The sequence below is a fragment of the Thalassophryne amazonica genome, chromosome 12 (genome assembly GCF_902500255.1).
Source record: "Thalassophryne amazonica chromosome 12, fThaAma1.1, whole genome shotgun sequence".
In the NCBI taxonomy this organism is placed as follows: Eukaryota; Metazoa; Chordata; class Actinopteri; order Batrachoidiformes; family Batrachoididae; genus Thalassophryne; species Thalassophryne amazonica.
In genome coordinates this window covers 77,863,425-77,882,700 of record NC_047114.1, presented here as the reverse complement: position 1 = coordinate 77,882,700, position 19,276 = coordinate 77,863,425, and the positions used below count along the sequence as shown (strand labels likewise).

The 19,276-nt window shown below is 39.5% G+C and overlaps 2 protein-coding genes across 2 annotated transcripts in view; both read left to right on the top strand.

The window, feature by feature from the left end:
- The window catches only part of egfra (epidermal growth factor receptor a (erythroblastic leukemia viral (v-erb-b) oncogene homolog, avian)), a 113,675-nt gene extending 111,092 nt beyond the window's left edge, over positions 1–2,583 (top strand). Inside the window, exon 28 of the mRNA XM_034182410.1 lies at positions 528–2,583. Within this exon, the coding sequence (XP_034038301.1) occupies positions 528–847 (320 nt within the window). The 3' untranslated portion in view covers positions 848–2,583. The remainder of the gene's footprint in view (positions 1–527) is intronic.
- Positions 2,584–5,067: 2,484 nt separating this feature from the next.
- The window catches only part of npc1 (Niemann-Pick disease, type C1), a 34,366-nt gene continuing 20,157 nt past the window's right edge, over positions 5,068–19,276 (top strand). The window contains exons 1-10 of the mRNA XM_034182667.1: positions 5,068–5,203; positions 8,834–8,962; positions 9,058–9,164; positions 14,103–14,269; positions 15,096–15,263; positions 15,437–15,686; positions 15,816–15,898; positions 16,005–16,372; positions 16,583–16,809; positions 17,801–17,901. Coding sequence (XP_034038558.1) covers positions 5,105–5,203; positions 8,834–8,962; positions 9,058–9,164; positions 14,103–14,269; positions 15,096–15,263; positions 15,437–15,686; positions 15,816–15,898; positions 16,005–16,372; positions 16,583–16,809; positions 17,801–17,901 — 1,699 coding nt within the window. The 5' untranslated portion in view covers positions 5,068–5,104. The remainder of the gene's footprint in view (positions 5,204–8,833; positions 8,963–9,057; positions 9,165–14,102; positions 14,270–15,095; positions 15,264–15,436; positions 15,687–15,815; positions 15,899–16,004; positions 16,373–16,582; positions 16,810–17,800; positions 17,902–19,276) is intronic.

The following is a 19,276-nucleotide window of genomic DNA, read 5'->3' as shown; positions in this document are numbered from 1 at the left end:
AACGCCATAGACGTGCTAACGCGTTAGCATCGGTCCCGTTTTCAAGTTATAAAATACATCTATCAACTGTTTCAGAAGAACATAACAGGTCGGTTTAACATAAAAAAGGTAAATAATACTCACAGCCATATGCTCTTTGGGGTTTTAGCGGGGAAAAATTAAGATAAAGCGAAATAAAACCGCTGCTTTGATTGGTTCAAGGTTCAAAGCAAAGCTGCACTGCAGAAGAGTTGATTACAGACCTGTTGCAGGGTCTGTTATCAATGTAGAGAAATGATCATTTTCCTGACAAACACCCCCAAAAACAGCGGCCACTCTGAAGGACCAATAAGGGAATCATTAAGCAAAAAGGTTATGGATGTCGGTGGATCGAATCATTTCTTAACAATACCCGAAAGGAACCGGTTCTCGATACCCATCCCTACACTCCAAGTTGGATTTTTGATTGTTATATTTCATTTGGTTTGTTTCTGTACTTAATCATTGATTCTCTTGTGTTCTTGCTGATGTAATTGGTTTTCTTACAGAATACATGAACCAGAACGGAGTCACAGATGTAACGAATCCCATCTATCAGAATCCGCATCCACCTCGTGGCATCCTTCCCACCATCTCTTCAGACGAAACAGAGGCAGAGTACTTGAACTGTTTTAAGAGTGGTGCCAGTGGACCAGAGTACCTCAATGAGGTCCCTTCTCCTGCTTTTCTCACACTGTCCTCCAGCAGCAAGGTCTACAGCTTTCAGAACAACCCAGATCACCAGCAGGATTTCACTCCCATCTTCAAGACTCACACCAATGGACACATCCCAGCAGCAGAGAATGTAGAATATTTGGGACCACACTGAGACATTAGAAGGTGGATCTACATGTAGACAAGAAAGGAGAGACTGCTTCCTGTTCCTTTAACAAAAGGCACAAATGCCTTGTCTGGGAAAAGACAGCTTTGTGAAACCCTGAGTTGTCATATGTGATATATCTGGACTTCAAGTGTCAAGTGACCCACCGTGCAGCTTCCTCCATGTTTTGCGTGTCATGAGTTTATCACACAAAATTTGCTTCATTCCAAGGACTGTATGTCCAAATGACAAAAAGACCTTTCTTCTATGAAAGCTGGACAGATGTTGACTTGTGCAAAAAGACTCAGTTGATCTGAGAGTTGCTGGACCACGTGCACTCCCATCGGAAAGTGAAAATCTGTTCTATGTATAAAATGCTGGGATCTGTATGTGTTGGAAAAAAGAAAGCTATCCAAGAGTGTAAATGCCTCCATTTATAGGAAACACGGGGATGGAAGCTGGCAGTTTAACCCAAAACAAATCTTCAAGGTACATACATGTGGTGCAGAATCACAAGAGACCCAATCAGTCAGGCGTGTTGATACAGAGGAATTTAAAGTGTCGATAGCTCTTCTCAGAATAGTTCCAAGTGTTGCAGTCACTACGACGTAAAGCCAATGAGCATATCTGTTTATCTGGAGTAATGTCAAGAAGATAAAATAGCAGTTGTTTAGCAGGAAGCGCTTTCTTTCCTGCTTTTTTTGGGGGGGCTCTTTTAATGTCTGACGAAACTCCGCCTGAAAGAAGAGTCAATGACACAAAAGATTTGAAATACTAATGCATGGGTTGTAAAGCTGGTATAATGTTCTAGGATAGTTCTATATGCAGTAGAGATTATGCTGGAGAGACAACTTTTTGATACCATACATATGTATAACTATGTAGAAAATTATTTTAATCTCTTTCCTGCATTTTGTTGTTCCAAACCAGCAGCAATGCTGCAGAATAGATCTTTGTGTAGACCAACAAAGTGATGTGTGCTTTTTCCAGAAAGGAATTTCTTGTCACATTCTTACTGTTCAACACATTGACATAACTACAAAAGCTTCACCAGAACAAATAACGAAAGCAGAGATAAAGCAGGTCAGACTGGTTTGTTATAACCAGCACTTCCATGATATAAGGCAGGATGGTGACAAAAAAATAGTTTTTTTGTTATTCAGCCTGCATTTTTGGGGAAGTTACTTTAGCAAAAAAAGAATTGTTTCAGGCCATGTAAGTAGGTTGTAAATTGGGGAGGTTACTTTAGGAAGAAATTAACTGTTTAATAAAAAAAAAACGTTTCCTTCCCTGTAGATGGTGTAAATGGCTACATAACACATCAGAAACGTCTCTGGTGTAGGTGGTCTGATGTATTTCTGTTATTATGAATTGACCTTTCTTTGTCAGAATTCTATGAAAAGCAAAACTGTAGCTTGATGTTTTACATGGGATGTTGATGTCATGTCCATAAATGTGCTCATAGCTTTAAAGTCTTGCAGGAGTATTAACTTTAAATGAAAATAGCATTCCTATTTTTAAAGGAATGTATTATTGTAGCAACCTGTAAGCCAACTTTTTGCAGATTTTACCCAGGTACATGTACAGGTAACAGTGATTATGTTGTGGACAATATACCCCTAAATCTATAAGCCTATAATTTAATACTGTTGTTTTTTCACATCATACATGGATATGCACTTATTTCTGAACTCTTAATGATTAAATTCAAAAGTAATATGAATAAATATTTTTTTCTATCAGTGCCTGATTTTTGTTTGTGCGTTTTGTTTTTATTTGTTTCATGGTTTGAGTTGATTTGTTAAATGGCTAGGTTAGGGTGGTATTTGACTGGGCTGTGATTGTTGGCAAGTATTTAGAGACACAAATTTGCGACAAGACACGTGACGTGACTAGTGTCATTTTTCAGTTAGAATCTCACTGAATTGGTACTTAAGGCACATTTGGGTATGTCATACGAATGTCACACAAACTGCTAGTGAAATTACAGCCAAAATTCACATATCATGAGTGCTGCGCAACATTGTCGCAACAAAATCGCAAAATTCTCACACCTGTGATATGTATGTGAAACTATGGAGACATCAAGGCCTGGTTTCATAAAGCAGTCTAATCTTGTTTAGTCGACTAAACTCACTTAGTCGATTAATCTTGTGATGTTAGTCATTGCACAAAGTGCTTAGTCGGCTAAAGTTTCACGTTAGCTGACTGATGTTTTTTTTGCCTGGTACAAAGGAAGCTAATCTTATTTTAGTTGACAAAACTTCAGTGCCTTACTTCAAAAATGGTGGCTATCATGTACCACCATTTGATGGAACAGGAAGGAAAGAGAGCCTTGCTGCGGGAGCAGGTGTTCATTGGAGATGTTTGCAGACACCAAGGTTCAACAGCGATGCCGCTTCCGCTCCCCTCTGCCAAGGTTGTAGCAAATGATATTCTGGAAATAAACAAAACCCAACCCAGAAGTAAACAAAACTCTCGTTCAACCCTCAAACAGCATGGTGGTCACCGGTGATCAGAGAAGCTGTCCATCTGAAGAAAGAGGCCTTCTGGGATATGTTATCTTGGAGGACTCTGGAGGCAGTTATAAGGTACTGACAGGCTCAAAGAGCAGCAGCCTCTGCTGTGAGGGAGGCAAAGCAGAGGGTGTGGGAGGAGTTCTGAGTAACCTTAAAGAAGGACATTCAGTCAGCACCAAGGTGCTTCTAGTGGACTGTGAGGCACCTTAGGAGAGGAAAACGGGGGAACCATCCAAGCTGTCTACAGTTAGGATAGGACTCTGTTGACCTCAACTGAGGAAGTAATCGGGCACCGGAAGGAACACTTTGAGGAACTCCTGCATCAGAGTGGAGCACCCTCTGTAGTGGAGGCAGCTCGGCAGCTGATGGGGCAGCTGCCAGCCTGGTGGAAGTTGCTGAGGTAGTCAAACATGTCTGCAGTGGCAAGGCCCCAGGGGTTGAAGAGATCCGTCCAGAAATGCTGAAGGCTCTGGGTGTGGAGGGGCTGTCTTGGATAAGACGTCTCTTCAACTTTGCGTTGAGGTCTGGAACAGTGCCTAAGGAGTGGTTCCCATATTTAAAATAGGGGACCAGAGAGTGTGCCAATTACAGGGACATCACACTACTCAGCATCTCTGGTAAAGTTTACTCCAGGGTGCTGGAAAGGAGGGTTTGGCCAGTTCTGCACTCTCACAAGGATCCTGGAGGGTGCCTGGGAGTATGCCCATCCAGTCTATGTGTGTTTTGTGGACTTGGAGAAGGTATATGATCGTGTACCCCGGGAGATACTGTGGGAGGTGCTGCGGGAGTATGGAGTGAGGGGGTCCCTTTTGAGGACCATCCAATCTCTGTACTCACAAAACGAAAGCTGTGTTCAGGTTTTTGGCAGTAAGTCGGGCTCGTTTCAGGTGGGGGTTGGACTCAGCCAGGGCTGCGCCTTGTCACCAGTCCTGTTTGTGATATTCATGGACAGGATATCAAAGCATAGTCAGGGGGAGGAGGGTTTCCAGTTTGGTGGGCTCAGGGTCTCATCACTGCTTTTTGCAGATGATGTGGTCCTGTTGGCTTCATCGGGCTGTGACCTCCAGCACTCAGTTGGTCGTTGCATAGCTGAGTGTGAAGCGGCTGGGATGAAGATCAATACATATAAATTTGAGTCCATGGTTCTCAGCAGGAAACCGCTGGATGGCCTCCTTCGAGTAAGGAATGAGGTCTTGTCCCAAGTGAAGGAGTACAAGTACCTCAGGGTCTTGTTCATGAGTGAGTACAATGCAGGAGTGCGTACAGTCCAAGCTGAGGATGCAAGTTTTCTCACATTTAAATTAAGGAAAGCAAATTGGGCAACATACAGTATGATGTGTAACGTGAGGTCGGGGTGTTTAGGTCAAGATAATTTTGATAGGTGTAGATGATTTTGATGGTGAAATTACAGAAAAAAAAATGCACTCAGTGCAGTAGACATTAATTGGTACACTTGACACTTGAAGGATTACGTTCTTTTTCTACTGCTAACCACCAGCTTGGAGGCATGTCATTACACATTTAAAGAGAACAGGTTTAATCAACAGGATATCGTTCAGTGTAATTCTCCCCCAGTACTACTGTCAATTTGCAAACCGTCAATAATCCCGAGAGAGGAAGAAGAAGAAACTGGCTTGTGTATCACCAGGGGGCAGTATTGAACTAATCGTTCGTTTCCGCCCCACATTAATTTATTGCAGAAGAAGAAGAAGGACGGGCGACGAATAAACTTTAGTCTGACAGTCGGATGGTTCCAGTCGGCGGGATGGGAGTGTTAACGGAGAAGAGCAGTTTATTATGTAAACTGCTGTTTTTGCTGCTCCTGGCAGGGAGGTATTTTCGAGGGGTAAGTATAAATTAAAGCCGGTGTTCTCGTTATTTACAGATGACTCATCCGTTCCTTGAGTTATCTGCGACGGCTAGCTAAGAAACTGTTTCGGAGACTTCAAGCTTCTTATGGCGGCTTTTTGGCATAATATCTCATTTATAATAGTTAAATGTTATTTACGATATGCTTCTTGGCTGTAGTAATCGTAGAAAGACGTGTTAACTGTTAACTTTGGGTTTTGACACTGTGCTAGTTACGTCATAGGTGCTGTGTAAAATGTTAATCATCCTATTCAGGGAGCTGACCGAAGCACAACAAGGAACAAAAACCCAAATGCTTGTCGTCTTTGTCATTAAAGACTCAACTGTACAGAAAATGTGTTGCTCAAACTATGGTGTGTTAGTAATCTGAAGAAAAGATACCAGTTTCTGCTGTCATTGATTGATTGATTGAATTTGAGTAAATACAAAAGATATAGTGCACATTAACACGGAGGTTAATGGATAAGGTAGGGATAGCACCCCCCCCCCCCCAAAAAAAAATAAAAATTATTAACAAAATAATTAAATATCAAACTAATAGTAATGATAATAAATGTAAATAAGTGTAAGTTACAAGCATATTTGATAAGAGACAAGTATAGTATCAATGGCATACTGACCAGAGAAACAGAGACTGGTGGTAAAATTTTGTATACATTATCCATAAAATAGTGCCTATATGTATGTAGCCATATTGGTACATAGTGTATCTCTCGTTGGGCAACATAGGTCACGTGATAATGAGGCTATGTACTTGTACATGTATTTGTTATTGATACGTAGATTCCTAAACTACATTAGCCACAACCACTAACCCTAACCACAAGGCTGTGCTACGTACAAGGAGAATATTGGATTATTAATATGGCTACACATCAATAACCGCTTCCTATAAAATACGCATAAAAGAAGAAAAAAAAAAAGTCGGTGCACAATTAATTTAACTGTTTTCAAAATAAGTACTGAGTGATCACACAAAAGGCAGTTCATTAGATATGTTTTTCTATTAATAACCACAGAATATGGAACAGAAATTGATAAACCATCAGTTACACCACATTCTGTGACCTATTAGATTCTGTACTGATTTGGAATTTTAAGATATTTTGGCTTGAATGCTGAGAAATCAGTCTAAATACTTGATGGTTTGAAGTCAGCAATAACATGTAGAATGTACAGATTCTTCTTGTGGAACAGGACTACTAATCTTTCTCTGGTAAATCAAATGCTTGACTTTTCAAATCCTGTTTTCTAAACATTTGCCTTTTGTGACATCATGCAGTCTACACCTTCTCACTTATAACAATACAGTTCTTTGTAAACATTTAGAGAAACCTCAAATGTTGATTCTTAAAAAAAGTAAGCCTTTTCTCTCTCTTTTCATCAGTAGGTCAGCAGTAAATCACATTTTGAATTTTCCAACAAGAATCAAGTATCATAATTTTTTGTCCTTCTTGTTCATTACATTAATCATCTAATTACGAGCCCCACAGAAAGGAAAACATACAGACATACACACAAAGCTTGATTTCTTTGTACGTGTACTGCCTAGCACATAACACAATGTCAGATTGTGATAGTCAGTCAAATTATTGGGGTGGAAAATAGATTTTCTTAAAAACTCCAAGGGCATTTGAAATGTGGTCACATATTTTAATTAATATTTCTTCTTAAATATTACATATTGAGCAGCTTATATTTATTGAAGGGAACAGACATAATGGTAAAATGGTAAATGGACTGCATTTATATAGCGCTTTTCCATCTGAATCAGTCGCTCAAAGCGCTTTACAATTATGCCTCACATTCACCCCGATGTCAGGGTGCTGCCATACAAGGCGCTCACTACACACCGGGAGCAATAGCCACTAGACCATCACCTCCCCATAATGACAAAATTGGGTTCTCTAATTTTCCATTGTCTTTTTTCCTAGAACAAAACAGAACATACAAAACCATGAACAGCATCTCTGCACAAAATGAAAAAAATAAATGCATTTAAAAAAGAGAAGTGGGGCAGTTATTCAACAAAGTGCAACGTTAGTAATCATTATCACATGTTTTTGCACCTTCTAATCAGTAAAAAGTTAGCACCCCAGTGTTATATCCTCCACATGTTTGTGTCAACATTTTACTTTAAGATAGACCAAATATACACAGAAGCTTTAATGCTGTCTGTTTGACCAAATAATGTCAATGAATTTGGAAATTAATGAATTCTGCATTTGTGAATACTGTTTGATAAAACAAGACATATTAAAGATATCACTAACTATGAATTTTGACCATTTTTCATTTTTTTCCCCTGACATTTCCTGAATAATCAATTTACAGAAAATAACCAATTGATAATGTCAGCTTTTATTAGTTGTAACTCCAGTATAGCAAAATAATTTGTGTACAGTGTATGTAGGTAGCAAAGTTGAATAGATTAAATCAGGTTTGGTTGATAACTTTCTTGCCAACAGACCTCTCAGCTTTTTGTCCACATTGTTTGCTAATTAGATTTCTTGTCGTCAGTATTCTGCAAAAGGACTAAAACATCATCTTTTAATCTGAGTAATCATTCCTGTTTGCATAATCAGGGTCACTGGTAAACATCAATAGTGTGGGACGAGCAAATCAATATATATCACAAGCTGTGGATAAATAGTGAGGATTATCAGGTCATGATACAGCTGTGTATATCTTCATTCTTCTGTGGGTTGGGTACATTTCTTGAGTGCTTCTCGAATGTACATTTCTCGAATGCTTATTCAGCACAGAAACGTCATTCCTGTGGATTTAGTCAAGATTAATATGTAACCTATCGTGTCTATTTACTTCAGACCAACAGTTGGTGACATTCAGTGGTACTTGCACAGTTTTTATATTCTTATTGGTTTACTGTCTGGATCTGTCATTGAACTTATTCTCACAAGACACAAGTAGAGCAGAGTGTCACTGTCATGAAGCTGCTGACGATGTAAGTAATTAAACTTCCTCCTGTTGGAACACATAAGGGCTGAATGCACAGTTTTTGCAAACTTTAGCTAGAATAGTTTCCAATAGTGTGAATAGTGACTATTTTCTCCAATATCTCCCCCCCCCCACACTTACTCTAATACAACACTGTAAACACTTTTGGAGAAGTGAAATTTGGGTTTTCACTTGCACACCACAGAAATTTCTCATAACATATGTTTCGAAGCACCACTAGCAGTTTAGACTGGCAAATAGAATAGAATGTACATTTATTGTCTTGCTTGTAAACAGGAATGGATTGGAGTCAAGCTCACCAGTGCTATTTAGATGCAAAGCATAAAAAAGCAGCCCAGTGTCACGTTTTTTTTCTGTGCCTCTGTCACAAAAAGCACCTGATTTTCACATATGTATTTTGGCAGATTTGTATTATTATTATTATTATATTGCATAAATAATTTAAAAACTCTTTTTCACATTGTCATTACGGGGTATTGTGTGCAGAATTTTCAGGTAAAGAAAAATAATTTCATCCATTTTGGAATAAGGGGGCAACATAAAATGTGGAAAAAGTGAAGTGCTGTGAATACTTTCCACATGTGCTGTTTGTATGTATGTAATTTTTATGTCGTTGTCTTACTGTCAGACTGAAGCCCAACACTGTGTGTGGTATGGTGAGTGCGGAGAATCTGTAATACTTCCTGGAAAAAAGTACAACTGTAACTACACTGGTCCTCCCATCCCGCTACCTCCTGAGGGCAGTGAGCTTCTTACGGTATGTCTCTTGATGCTTTGGTCCATTTGAAAATCGCAGCTGAAAAATGAGCATAAAACATTAAATGTTATCATCTGTTCTGGATTTACTTTTAGGAGCTCTGTCCTGGATATAGCTATGGTAACCAAAGCCTCTGCTGTGATATTGAACAGTTGCGCACTCTTAAAGGGAGTCTGCAGCTTCCCCTTCAGTTCCTGTCTCGGTATGCACTGCATGCACATACAGAGTATAGGACCTGTTTGTAAGAGCTTAGGGCCCTGTCCCACTGGGGAGAGGATTAATTGCGCATGAATTGAGTATACAAATTATGGGCGTTTGTTGTCGTCCGCAACAAAAATGGCCCAAAAATGACAAATGTCCCAGTATGAATCACGGATATATTAATAATATATAGCGAATATATGATGAACAATCACGGTTGTATAATGCATGTAGCGAGGAAACGGATCAGACGTATTGCGATTATCACGGCAGTATGATTTGCATCCGCCGCAAATCAGATGCAAAGTAATCTGTATGCAGTCGCTACAACTTATTTTAGTTCGTGATGTGGACATGATGGGCACGCAAAATAACAGTTTTACACACTGTCCCAGTCCGCTGCCAAGCCGCAAATCCCTGTCAGTTGCGGATATCAGCAGATGACATCGAATATACAGCGCATAGATTGAGTATGTTTGTCTATGTATTGAGTATGTATGGAGTATGTAAGGCGGATGTCATCCGCAGCCAAAATTTTGTGCAGCTCAAAAATCCTGGTAACGGAAAAATGTGCCTCTGTGGATAATTGCGGACGTGTGCGGGTGTCGGCCGACTCATACAAGCATGTTTGACGGATATTGTGTATGTTAAGCAAATATGGGCCAATTTTGTGCACAATCCATATGCAAATCCTCCTAAACGCCAGTGGAACAGGGCCCTTAGTTTTTACTAGTACTTATAGTTTGAAGTGTTCTGACTATGAGCACTGAATTATTAATTTGGAAAATGACGTTTCTGAAACAAATAGAATCCACATGTCAAATCAAATAGCACTGTTTCCTCACAAGAAGAAGGTCCCAGGTTCACGTCCAAACTGGTCCTTTCTATGTGGGGTTTGCATGTTCTTGAGATATTTGCATGGGTTCCCTCTGGGTGTTTCAGCTTCCTCCCACTTCCAGAGACGTATAGGTGAATGTGTGTGGGAGTGTGAATGTGCCCTGTGACAGACTGGCATTCTTTTCATTCTATTCCTCGCCTCTAGCCCAGTGACTGCTGAGATCAGTTCCTGCCCATGACTCCGAACTGGTTAAAAGACATTAATAAATGACTGTCATCTCAAAACATTTAGCTCCCTTCTTCACCTCAGCCTTCCACCATTTTTAAGCATGCCTGTTACCATGTGTGCAGAATGTGGTTTTTGCATTGTCTTGTTGAGGAAAAAAAATACAAGGATTTCCCTGGAAAAGATTGAAGGCAAAATATGTTACTAGGGATGTCCCGATCTGATCACGTGATCGGAAATCGGGCCCAATCAGGTCGTTTCAGACTTGATCGAAATCGGATGTTGCATCCCGATTAGGAATCGGATATAGGTTTTATCCTCATTATTTTGATCAGCGCTATTTCAAGCTCATTATTGCAGATTAATGGGCCTTTCGTGCGTCAGAAGCGTCAAAGGTGTCAAGAATCGGTCTAAAAAGCATTATTTCCAATGAGACGCGTTGCTTTTTAGAGATGTCAGAAGTGTTGCGTCAAAAGCTGAGCTAAAGCGACGCTTCTGATGGGAGCGTGCATTGCCGCTTGTCGGCAGGCTGATGCAGTCAAAGTTCAACCCATGGAGCTGTATATGAGAACTAGAGAGCGCAGTCCCAATGCTGCACACTAAAACGAAAACGTCTCTTCATGGACAGCGACATGATGTCTCCTAACCGGGCAAAATATTGATGAAGTTCCCGGCTGTTAATGCATTTTCAATGGAGATTCGCGACTGAGCACACTCAGAAAAATGCTTGCAAAATACGTGTTAAAATGCCATTTTGACCTGGATATCGAGCCAGTAAAATTAATTTACATTAAATTATGTCAGGAAAGTATTAAATGTACTCTGACACACACACATTCCCAAATATTAGTGTTGAAATTTACACGGATCTACGCTGTTCAAGCTGCTGAGCTGAGGCGTCATGCTGCAGCAGCTGCTGTGTTCAACACAGCGCGGCTCCTAAAACATTACAATACATTTATATATATATATATATATATATATACCGTATTATATTTTTTACACAATTATCCTTTATTGACCGAGTTTCATTCATGAAATCAGTGGTGTGGGTACACATCTCTGTGTGTGGGTGTGACTGTGAGCGGCACAGCGCGGGTCATTATAATGTCATTATTTTAAGATGCAAATTAAAAAAAAAAAATCCCCAGTCTTGTCGAACTATTTTAATCACTAACGACAAGTATTTTAACTAGACATTGGTCTAGCAGTGAAAAATATCAACTAGACATAAGTGAAGAGTTAATGATCCATGTCATCGGGCGACACAGGTACGGCAGGAAACATACAGCTGTTTATCATCCAAATATCACGGGCAAAGTGACAAGAATAACCAAAACCACTTACTTATGGAAGGAAATATTGTCTCCCTTGTTTGTGGCTTTGCCAACATGCGCAGCTTTCCGGCTTGTTCCACCTGGTTCTTAAACTTCTATGCATGCAAATCACTAACTTGCCCGGAATTAAAATGGCGATCACGCCTCTTTGCCGGCACACGGCTCAGTGCAAGTGCGCTCTCTAGTTCTCATATACAGCTCCATGGTTCAACCCAATCTTTTTTTTTTTTTTTTATTGAACAAAAGAAAAAACATAAGTTCAACCCAGTCCAACTTTCGACGCTCTGAGCTGTGACGTAGCTTTGCGCTGTCCAATAGGAACGACGCGTCGGGCCAAAACACGGAACACTAGTGGCAGAAACCACTGATCTGTACAAAACAGATCGGTGCAGAAACCACTGATCTGTACAAAACAGAAACGTGTCACAGGACTGCTCATTTATAGAGCAGTTTTCTGAAGAAAAATCCTTGGAAATGTTGTTGTTTGTTACCTCAAAATTTCTGATTACTGTTTAAAAAAAGTTTAGAACAATTGTAATTAAAATAGCTAAATCAATAAATGGTTCTTTAGAAACCTTTGTAAATTATCTTTATCTTTTAAATTACCTTTTGTAAATCTGTAAATTAAAACCACCTGTTATTTCAGATTAGATAACTTCTTGTTTAACATAAGGAACCTTGGACATTTATTTTTAGACAAATAAAATAACATGGAAATTTGTACATTTTTTAAGTCTGGTAGATTTATTACTTGATTGTTCAAGCTACCTCAAGGAGAAGTGCACTTTTTGTGATAAATAATAAAATAAGGTGATTAAAATTAAAATATTATATATTTAGCATTTGTTCATTGTTCATTCAGTTTTTTAAAGCATCGGATCGGGACTCGGTATCGGCAGATACTCAAAATCAGATGACTCGGAAACCTGATCGGGACATCTCTATATGTTAGTCTAAAATCTCAATGTACTTTTCTGCATTAATGCTGCCATCACAGAAGGGTAAATTGCATTGACCAAGAGCACAACGCCAGAATGACAGACCCTGTCTTTTGGACTTGCTGCTCATAACAATCTGGATGGTTCTTTTCATCTTTGGTCTGGAGCACATGATGTACATTTCTTCCAAAAAGGATCTGGAAAACTGATTTGTGTTATCACAGTCTGTGCTCCCATTATGATTGTCCAACCCAGATGCCTTCTAGCCCAGAGAAGTCAACATTATTTTGGGACAAGGTTCTTTTTTGTACATTAAAGTTTTAACTGCCATTTGTAAATCTATCTCTGTATTGTACTGCTTGACAAAGACTTCTCAAAATAATTTCTTGCCCATGTGGTTATATCAACTATTGATGAATCACTGTCCTTTGTGTAGTACCTTCTGAGGGAATGGAGATCCTGGGTGTTCATCTTAGGCTTGCACCCTTGCCCTTTATGCAGTGAAATTCCTCCAGATTCCTTGAATTGTTTCTTGATATTATGCACTGTAGAGGGCAAAATGTGCAAATCCCATCCAATTTTTCTTTTTCTTTTAAAATATTTAAATTTTCTCACACATTTGTTAACAAACTGCCCATCTTTGCTCCTCCAACAACTCAGCCTTTTGTGGATAATGCATTTGTTTCAAATCCAGATTACAGTCACCTGTTGATATCAACGATTTTATTTCATTACAAGCCCTAAATAACGCTAATTACGCTGCTTTCATTTCACATAGCTTCGACAGCATGTTGTTCTTGATCAAGCAGTGACCATCTTGGATCATCTGGTTTATATCCACATATTCACACCTTCTTGCGAAGTTTCCACACAGCTGATTGTTGCGTGCAGGGTCAGCTGACATACAAGATTCTCGCGGTTGTGTAATCTTGTGCCACCAAGCAGAAGACAGAGCAATGGTAACCAAAGATTAGCTGTCTGTTATGCATTTGCATAATTTAGCTGTCTCTTATTCACTGTTTGTAATGTTCCTTTACGCTTGTTGAATTGCATGTAATCTTTCAAGGACAGCGTGGAAATTTCTGTTCTTTGCTATTTAATATTTATTCTATCTTTACTACCTGCAGTCTGACTTTTCAAGAAAAATACAAGAGCAAACAGTAATCCCCACGGAGGTAGCATGGAGCCTGTCCCAGCTGTCATTGGGCGTGAGTTGGGGTGCACCCCAGACAGACCACCAGTCTATCACTTACAAACACACTAACACTCCCACCTACTGTCAGTTTAGAATCACCAGTTCATCAAACCTGCATGTCTTTGGATGTGGGAGGAAGCTGGAGTACCTGAGGGAACCCACACATTCCCCACACAGAATGTATCAGTACTAAACTGAACCCAGGGCCTTCTCATTGACAGGCAACCATGCTAACTGCTAGCCACCGTACTGCCCTTAGTTTGGCACAGAAATTATGTTAAGGACTGACAGGACCATAACTCACTGAATGACAAAGAATTTGTAAGAATCTGTGTCAGACATGCACAATGTGAGTGTAGCACACTCTGAAAGTCCTTGTTTTCTGTGACGATTTACATCTCTTCAGGTGTCCTGCCTGTTTCTTCAATTTGATGAACCTGTTCTGTGAGCTTACATGCAGTCCTCACCAGAGTCTGTTCTTAAATGCTACCAATATTACTGCAGAAGCAAAACAAAGCAACAAGTCCAATGTGATGGAAGTACAGTACTACATTAGCAAAACATTCGCTAACGGTAAGTCCACACAATTATAATAGGATGGCGCATTAGATTTGAAACAGCACTCCAATGATTAATTGACAACATTTTGATAATAGTAAATTGACCACCGATGCGCTACATAATTGCAGTCCAAGTGCTTTGAGGGAGGTGATGGTCTAGTGGTTACGGTGTTGGGCTTGAAACCAGAAGATCCTCGGTTCAAATCCCCGCCTGACTGGAAAAATCACTAAGGGCCCTTGGGCAAGGTCTTAATCTCCTGCCCGCGGTGTGTACTGAGCGCCTTGTATGGCAGCACCCTGACATGGGCGTGAATGTGAGGCACAGTTGTAAAGTACTTTGAGCGTCTGATGCAGATGGGGGAAAAAAAATCCATAATTAAAAAAAAAAATCCAAATTCTCTGATTTCAGCTTCTTAATTATGAATCCATTTCTGGTTTGTTTTAGTAGTTTCTTTATTCCTGTCAAATCAGCATATATGGCAAATGCTTCAAATACAGCGATTTTCCTTTTAAATACGAGGGGTGATTGAGATGTTCTGAGCCTGACCCAGGAAAACTAGTGTGTGGTTGAGAAATGTTGCTTTCTCAGAATGCAAAAGATGGAGAACCACACCTTACTTATTCTGAGTCAAGCTCAAAACTTTGCAATCGCCCCTAGTAAATAGTAGCTTGTGCTAACTTTTGGGTAAGTATGTAAGGGACTAATGTTCAAAGTTTCCTGTGGTGGTGCACATTTATACTGAAAGACATAAGATGAGTTATGTAGTGTTGCACAGTGATTAAAAGCAAATTGAACATTTTCTTTCCTCAATACTTGTACTGTAATTGTAATTTTTCAGGCATGTACAATGCCTGTAAGGACGTCCAGGCACCATCTAGCAACGTGAAGGCCTTGTCACTGCTGTGTGGGAAGACTGCAGAGGAATGCAATGCCTTTAACTGGATCCAGTACATGTTTGATACGAACAATGAACAGACTCCCTTCCCTATCGACCCAATATTTTCAGGTAAATGAGTGTCTTTCCATAAGTTAATTGGTGATGCTGCTCCAGAAAAGTGTTGATACTCTTGTGTGTTTACAAGCTTGTTCAGGGTTTTCAGAAATGTTTTCCCTCTTATTTCTGTCAAGCTTTGGCTTGTTAATCAACCACAACATCTTATTTTTTTTTCTCTACGGTAGACGACCCAGTGTATGGTTTCACTCCAATGAACAACAGAACCTATGACTGTTCAGAGGGTCTGGAAGATGGCTCTGATCCCTGCTCCTGTCAGGACTGCTCAAAGACCTGTGGCCCCATACCGGTCCCCCCATCTCCTCCCCGCCCATGGAAAATCTTTCATATTGATGCCATGATTGTCATCATGTGGTTCTCTTACATTGCTTTCTTGACCCTCTTTTTTGGAGCTGTAATTTGTGCTTGTTGTCACAGGTATAGAACTGAAAAGGTTTGGTGACATTTCTTTTATGCTTGTTGTGTATTTTGCTGAGACTGCTGTCATGGGAAAACATCTGTTTATCTGCTTTTTTTTTTTTTTTTTTTTTTTTTGTGTCTGCACAGGAGAAGCACTGTCACATCTGAGTATGGCCCCATATTAGACAGTAGAAATCCTCTGTCTCTAAACAGTGATAATTCTGACAAAGGTAAAGTATTGCATTGCTGTTTTATTTGTTGTTAACTACTGTAGTGATTATTACATTTCTGTATAACCCAGAATAACGTTCTAATCTTTTTGTTTATTTTTTTTAGTGGTCACATATTGCGAAATGCTGGGCGAGCGTTATGAGAATGCTATGCGTGGCCTCTTTAGTGCCTGGGGTTCCTTCTGTGTGCGACACCCCCTGCTGGTCATTCTGGGAAGCCTCATATTGGTTGTCATTTGTTCATCGGGACTTGTGTTCATGCATGTTACCACTGATCCGGTTGAGCTGTGGTCATCTCCCAGCAGCCAAGCTCGCCAACACAAGGACTTCTTTGACAGTCACTTCGGACCCTTCTTTAGAACTGAACAGCTCATCATCACAACGCACCTCAACGGCAGTTTTACATACCATCCATACTTGGGTGGATTAGACGTTCCATTCGGGAATGTCCTGGATAAAGACATTCTGGATGAGGTGGGAGGCATATCTGGAAAGAATTTATTATTAGTATGGATAACCAATTATTGAAGCCATTGCCTAGGTTTTTATCATGATTGCTCAAACGACACTTACCACTAGTTCAGAAGGGTTTCCTTGTGAGGAACAGCTGCTTCATTGTTGCTATGGCTTATTTGTTCCTTTTATTTGTACTCGCAATTATTTATTTTAATGTTTTCTAACCAGGTACTTGATCTACAACTTGAGATTGAAGCACTTATAGCCACATATGAGGGGGAGACGGTCACCCTCAAAGACATTTGCCTGGCTCCCTTGGCCCCATACAATGACAACTGTACCATCTTGAGTGTCCTTAACTATTTCCAGAATAGTCACAAAGTGCTGAACCACTCTACCGATGATGGGTTTGAAACAATTGATGATTTTCACAGCCACTTCCTCTACTGTGTCAGGTGAGTTTTCTCTACCAGCCTCAATGATTTCTAAGTATTTTTATGAGTAATAAACTGGTATTGATAATGGTCTTGAATGTATTTGTTAATTGTAGGGGTGTCTTGGTACACGGATGTCGTTGTTCAAGTCACAGTTCAGTACGAGTTTGGTTTTTGAAAATTCTTCAACTCTTTATACAATAGCTTTAATCTAAGTAGCCACTTTAGCACTGTGAGACAAAGTGTAAATGTAAACTTTTTTCATTAAACATTTATGAATTGATCTCATCATTTGTGTTGGGATGAATTTACCGTTGAGCATTTTTTGTTTTTTTGTTTTTTTTTTATGTCTTGTGACACGTCGAGCCTGAAAGTCTTCAGTGTTTTGTTTGTTTTAATTTTGCTAGATTTTTTTGCTCGAATGATGGCATAAAACCCCACTCTATACAGATTTGAAATCATTGTACGCAGTGTCACTAATTGGTGGCCGTCCCATTCGTGACATTTTACAGTAATTCATATAAAGCGTCAACCTTTGTTATAATTTGATAACGCTGTCTAGAAAATCAAATGATTGGAACGATTTCATATGTGGACAGTGATTCAACACAAATCCAGATCGGTTCACTGTAAGGTTCATATTACAGAAGAAAAAGGGAAATTAACCTATTCAATTTATTCTTTGAAAGTTTGAGAGCAGGCTGAGGGGGCGAGCCATGGCTTCCTGCACAGAGCATGAGACTAGAGTAACACAGCCTGTGAACATGAGCAAGATTCACAAGATTATTCTTCTTTTTGATACCTGCATTTTAAAAAAAGAAAGGGGAAAAAAAATTGATTGCCTTAATACAAACTTAACACTAGAGATAACATTCAATACAAAGCATGGGGAAGTGAGAAAGTATTTTAAGACACGTTTCTTCACAAAGACTGAAGAGACAATTGCCTACTTTTAATGACTGTTTTGTTTTTTTTTCCTCTACCTGTAATATTTTTTCTTTATTTCCAACAGTGCACCAGCATCTCTCAATGACACTACTACGCTGCATGATCCCTGTTTAGGGACCTTTGGTGGTCCTGTCTTCCCTTGGTTAGTTCTTGGGGGTTATGATGGTAAGCCATATAAAAGTTCTTGTTGATAACAAAGTTGAAACAAAAACTGTGTATGTAGTATCTATAAATTTGTCTTAAACTGTTAAGCATGCTGGTTATTTTCTTCTGCAAACAAATAAGCTAGAATATTTTAAACAGATGCCTCTAAATGAAACATTGGGGCCTGATTTGCTAACGGTTTGTGTGTGTTAAAATGTGCAAACACCATAGCATGTGCTAATGTGCCTTATTCCAAATATTAGTCTGGAATAAGGCACAATTAGTCCAAATATTAATTAAGTACTTTTATTTTTTTTTGGTGGTGGTTTCTTGTTGCATTTTGGAAATGCGGCCCTTTTTTAAAATGGTGAATGTACTCGGGGCAGAGCTCTGGTATCGGAATAGTATCGGATCTGTTGGTACGGTTAGACCTTACTTGTGTGAAGCGCCTTGAAACCTTGGTATTAAATTGTTGGACTTTTACAGACTCCTGTCCTGGCAGCTGAGATGCTGCTGCCTCCTTGTACAAAGAATAAAAAAAAAAAAAAGTGACACAGATGTGTGTGTGTGTGTGCTTCACCAGCAGAATGCAGCATTACAGTCTGCTAGTTTGCTTAAATACTGTGGATTTAAGTAAACAAAAGTGTTGATGCTAATAATTCTCATTAACAATGTCATAGTTGTAAGAAATGGGTTTTTATATACAGTGGTCCCTCGTTTATCGCGGGAGTTACGTTCTAAAAATAGCCCGCGATAAGTGAAATCCGTGAAGTAGTCAGCGTTATTTTTTTTTTTTTTACAATTATTATAGATGTTTTAAGGCTGTAAAACCCCTCACTATACACTTTTCTCAAACAGGCATTAACATTTTGTGTAAACACTCTCAAAGTTCAAACCTTAGTAGAAAAAGTCCAGTATTATAGAATGAAACCAAAGATCAAAACCTGTTTTCAGGCCCAAACATTTGTTTGAGAAATAAAAATAGAACATTTTCCTATAAATAATTATGATGGCTTTTAGAACTAATGAATTTAATTGTAACGATCAACCTACGAGGTTGGACACATAAGAAATTATTAATAGTGACTCACCAGTATTTCAGTTTCTCTGGTCGCGTCTCTTCATCCTGGCGCCGCTCCGCAGTGTGTTTTTCCACTGAGTCAAACCTCGGTGCAGGTGTCTTTTTCCGAGTGAAGAACACAGTTATGGGTAGTTGTTGGCGCGCTTTTTTTTTCTCTCTCTCTTCTGGGCGAGAAGATTCTTATAAACAAACATACACAGAACACAATGCGCGTGCTCTTTTTTTGCTCACTGCCTCCGGTGTTACCGTTGCGAGACATATGCGGGACCCGCAAAGAATCCATGTCATTAAAAAGATACAACCTTCTCTGTGTCC